General features: G+C 38.7%; 1 protein-coding gene across 1 annotated transcript in view; it reads left to right on the top strand.

The window, feature by feature from the left end:
- Window positions 1–3,411: 3,411 nt before the first annotated feature.
- LOC110020107 (ATP-dependent zinc metalloprotease FTSH, chloroplastic-like) overlaps window positions 3,412–5,417 on the top strand; it is a 5,031-nt gene continuing 3,025 nt past the window's right edge. Inside the window, exon 1 of the mRNA XM_020718088.1 lies at window positions 3,412–4,970. Coding sequence (XP_020573747.1) covers window positions 3,633–4,970 — 1,338 coding nt within the window. The 5' untranslated portion in view covers window positions 3,412–3,632. The remainder of the gene's footprint in view (window positions 4,971–5,417) is intronic.

Genomic DNA, 5,417 nt, shown 5'->3' on the forward strand with positions numbered 1-5,417 from the left:
GAAACAACGAGTTTTTTTTTTTTTTTGGCCAGTTCCTCACATATCTTTACGTCCAGACATAATAATTTTTAGGAGAGATATTAGATGTGAAATGGGCTTGTATTTAAATTGTATTGATTATATCAATACAATCAATAGAACTAATACAAGATCAAAATTGGCACCTTTCACATTTTTCCTCATCCGCATGTAATAATTTCCTGTTTTTTTCAGTGAGTCAGAAATGTTCGGTGCACTTCCTGCCATTTGTGCTCAGAAGGAGCGAAAGGTTAGTTGAAGTGGAAGTGGGATTTTGAGCGGGAGGGCCAATGGAATCATGGTTTTACGCTCTCATCATTGTCTTTTTATACAATTTGACGAAATTACCCTTTAAACACTTTTTCTGATTTCTTAAATGCGGGTAGACAAGTATAAGAGAGCCAGGCATTTTACTGCAATTATAAATCCCTAAAAATATGCATTTAAATAATTATTTGTATTTATAAATTTAGTAACTAGCATTTATTTTTTATAAGTTCAATAAATAATTAATTTATAAGCTTGATAAAGTTTGTTTTGATTTGAAAATAAATAGCTCAATCATAGTACTCCTTAGTTTATTTGGATAAGACTAGTTTGATTAGAAAATAAATAGGGCGATAGCACTAATTTTCATTTACTCGATGAAAGCCTTTTTTTGATAGAAATTAAATAGCTCGAAAATGACTTGATTAACGTCATATGAAAAAAAATATAAATCGAAGTCAGACATGTAAAATGACGATGAACATAAATACAAAAGCTCGGCTCGAGCTCGAATGTTATAAATAAATGCTAGCTTGATCACAATCCTAAAAGTTAAAAACGCTACTCTAGTGGGGATGACTCGGTAAGTGGCTTGGTTTTGCTATATAAAAATATCAACATAATAATTATTTATTAAAGCAAAAATAATAAGAAAAATGAGGCATGTAGTATGATCAATAAACAAAGACGGTTTACTATGTGTAGAATATAATTTGAAAAGACTAACACATTCATATGATAATGAATAAGAGGGACTTGAACACATGTACTTTTATATAAATATTTACATGCTATAACATCAGGTATTTTTGTACAAATATGACATATTAATCGTTTAACACTACACGATAATATACCATTTCAACATATACATAAATACATGTATATAATTTTATTTACATATAGTAAGTTTACTACATCACCCTGAAACAATGAATCATATGCACTGATCCCATGAAGATCCACTAATTTCTCTGAGGACCCGTCGATACGACTAGCCGTAATAAAAAAAGTTTAACACCAACATAATAATATTAGTTATATTTCATGCATCACAAGTAAGATAACTATAAACTGTCCACTGATAATTGTAAACAATTATAAAATATGAAATAATGAGATTTGTCACATCAAATTATAAAAGAACTAATACATATTAAAATCATGAAATGTGAACAATTAGACCCATGACTAAGAAGCAATAAACAATATTATTTAGACCTTAAAGTTATTATGATCAAAAATAGAAACTGTTGTAATTATATGAATGAAATTTAAATGGGTATGAATGACAAACTTACATTTAATTAGAAATATAATACAATTAGCAACAATATGACCCATAATTAGGTAGGGTCTGTTTATCCCGTAATGAAAAACAGTAACTTAACTCAAGGCAACAAACACAATGCTTTTATGAATTTGATGACTCGACTATCAATCCTACATCAAATAAAAGTTAAGATTAACTATGCAGTTAAGTTTTAACTTTACTTTGGTATAACCTAATTAATGTTTATTATTATTTTTATTATTTTTTTATTATAATATTTTTAAAAGAAATAAATTATAAACATTAACCTAACTAAAATAATTAAAAATTTTTTTTTGTTTTTGTTTCATTTTTATAGGGGGATAATCATAATTTCTTAATAATTTTTTTGAGGAAGAAATTACATATGTAACATCTAAAACCTAATCAATATTATAAAAAATAAAAATATATTCCAATCTTGTTGTTTCTTAAGCCTCGTTTCTCCTTTGTTTCTGTCTTAAATCTCGGATTAAGAGTTCTGATTGTGGTTGATGGGATTTAGAGAAGCCGAGGGGATTTAGAGAAGCTCAGTCGTGTGAAGGTGGGTGGGACGAAGGGGAAAGACGAAGGTTACCTTCCTTAGTGGTTTCGGTTATGAGCAGACGAAAAGGGTAGGAAGTGGGTCACCTTTGCACACCACGATCTTGTCATTGCCTTCACTGCTAGCTCTGATCGCGAGGATTCAGAGGAGGGGAAAGGTAGGAGCTTCGGTGGTCTTGGTATGTCGTGATCCGATCGTTGCCTTCCCACTAGCTCTAGTAGAGACGATGTTGCAAGAATTCAACTAGAGAGGTGAGAGGGAGAGCGAGTGACGAGGAGAGAGAGGGAGAGGGAGAGGGAGAGGGAGATTGGAGGGCTTCGATAGCTATAGGAGGCAAGGGAGAGCGGGTGGGATGAGCGACACCCTAATCCAAGCTCTATTTTTATAGAGAGAGATGTGACAACAATCAAGCAAATTGGAAAAGGTGGTAAGATGAGGGTGGCACACAAATCAGAAAGATATCGGTAAATGAAAAAAGTTGTGCGAATTCGAGGGAAAAGTTATAAAAAAAGAAATTCAAATCCTTATTAAATATAAACTTTAAATTTAATATATTTTGAATATATTTTTTATTAATATTTTTTTGAACGGCTAGTCGGGGCTAGCTTGAGCTTAATTTGTTAGCTCATCGAGCTTCTTTCAAGAGCCGAGCTCGAGCCAACTCACGAATCAGATTGATTCACTGACACACCCAGCTGTACTCGTGTGATTAGTTTGCAGCCCTAATCTGATGAGTGACCTATTATGTAGCATACTTCCTTTTTGTCTTCAATTTCGAGCTTCTTTCCTTCGTTTTTTTAATCAATTATTTAAATGCTATTTAAAAATGATTTTTTTTTTTTAAATTTAAAGATCAAAACTAGTGGATTGCAGCTAACCACGTTGCACCGCTCTCCATCAAAACCCAATCCAATTTTTCTACCCAACAAAAGCGAACACTCTCCATTTGGAAAAATTATTCCATGCGGATCGGCGTCCGCACGCAGCTTGCGTGCGGACGCCGATAAATCACATGATTTACGGTCCGGATGTATTTCGGTGGGCCCCACCTAAAATTTTTTATTTTTTTTTTAAAAAACGGAAATAATCCTGACCGTAGATCACCGTGATCTACGGCCAGGATCGAACACCGCATGCAGAGATGCATGCGGTGTCCGCACGCAATAATCCCCCCTCCATTTGAACGATCGGCTATATCTAATTAGTGGACTAAATTGTAAGACACTTCTCCTTGGTCTTCAATTTAAAGCTTTTTTCTGGCTTTCAATATATTCTTTAAATGCTATTAAAAATTTGATTTTTTCAATCTAATATCACTACCAGTGTTGCAGCTGACCACGTTGCTCTTTTGCTCCCCCACAAAATCAAAAGCCGCTTCCTCCCTGTTCTCTACTCCCAACTCTTCTTCCTCTCTCCACTCACTCTGCCCACAACCGCAAGCAAAGCCAAACTCAAAGCTCGGCCTTTGACTGAACTCCACCCCAAGCAGCCATGGCTTCCACATCCTATGTTCTTTTCTCCTCATCCTATTCCTCTTCCATTTATGGCGGCTCACTCCACCCCAGATTCCCCTCCCTTCCTCTACCTCTCTCCCTCCTCCCCCGTCGTCAAAACCCCTCCTTTCGATCCCAACTCCCTCCCCCTAAGAAACCCCTTACTTTCTCCTCCAAACCTCGCACCGCCACCGCCGCCACCGCCACTGCCACCCTCCTTCTTTCTGCCCTTGCACCCGTCGCCCTTGCTTCTGACGACCTCTCTCCACTCGTCCCTCTCCCTCCTTCCTTATCCCCTCCCATCCAGCTAGAATCAACCGCAAACCCTAACCTTTCCACACCAAATCCCTTCTCTCAATCCCTCCTTACAGCCCCAAAACCTCAATCCACTGATCTCCCAGAATCGTCCCAATGGCGCTACAGTGAATTCCTCAACGCCGTCAAGAAGGGCAAGGTCGAGCGTGTCCGCTTCAGCAAAGACGGTGGTGCTCTCCAGCTCACAGCCATCGACGGTCGCCGCGCCACCGTAATCGTTCCCAACGACCCTGACCTAATCGACATCCTGGCCATGAACGGCGTGGATATCTCCGTCTCCGAAGGAGAGGGCGGCAATGGCCTCTTCAACTTCATCGGTAACCTCCTCTTCCCTTTCCTCGCCTTTGCTGGCCTCTTCCTCCTCTTCCGCCGCGCACAAGGTGGCCCCGGTGGCGGCCCGGGAGGGCTTGGTGGACCCATGGACTTCGGTCGGTCTAAGTCGAAGTTTCAGGAGGTTCCTGAAACTGGAGTTACCTTCGCCGACGTTGCAGGCGCTGATCAAGCCAAGCTCGAGCTTCAAGAAGTCGTCGATTTTTTGAAGAATCCTGATAAATACACGGCTCTTGGTGCTAAGATTCCCAAAGGTTGCCTTTTGGTTGGGCCGCCGGGAACTGGGAAGACGCTGCTAGCTCGGGCGGTCGCCGGCGAGGCTGGTGTGCCCTTCTTTTCGTGTGCTGCTTCAGAGTTTGTTGAACTTTTTGTTGGAGTTGGAGCTTCAAGGGTGAGGGATTTGTTTGAGAAGGCAAAGGCGAAAGCTCCCTGTATTGTTTTTATTGACGAGATTGATGCGGTTGGAAGGCAGAGAGGGGCTGGGCTTGGTGGTGGTAATGATGAGAGAGAACAGACCATTAATCAGCTCTTGACTGAGATGGATGGATTTTCGGGGAATAGTGGGGTCATTGTTCTTGCTGCTACTAACAGGCCTGATGTTCTTGATGCTGCTTTGTTGAGGCCGGGAAGGTTTGATCGGCAGGTTACTGTGGATAGACCTGATGTTGCTGGTAGAGTAAAGATCTTGCAGGTTTGTAGTCTAAATTGAGGCTGTTGATTTCTTCAGAGACTCTTCCAATTTATGAAAGTTATTTTAGATTATTGTGATTAGTGCATAAATATCATAATTATGTGGTTTTATTAGCCTTTTTTTGACTTGGTAAATTCTTAGATATAGATATTGTAATATGCCTCTTTTGATACAATCATCTAACAATGCACCAAATTAAGAGTCCATAAAAGTTAGGGGCTAAGTCACCTGCAACTTGCATTAACTCAAACATATTGTAATCCTAATGTGTTGAAATCAGTAAATTCTCACTTTGATCTTTTTTGGTCTATTCATAATAAGATTTACTTGATTTCTCAACTGCTATTAAAATTGTATGTATGAGAAACTTTTCGCCCATGCCTTGCACAAGTAAAAGTTATAAAACTTACTCCCATCTATATAGAGTAGTTTTTTGTCGGGAAAGAG

This window comes from Phalaenopsis equestris, unplaced genomic scaffold, assembly GCF_001263595.1.
Source record: "Phalaenopsis equestris unplaced genomic scaffold, ASM126359v1 Scaffold000091, whole genome shotgun sequence".
Lineage (NCBI taxonomy): Eukaryota > Viridiplantae > Streptophyta > Magnoliopsida > Asparagales > Orchidaceae > Phalaenopsis > Phalaenopsis equestris.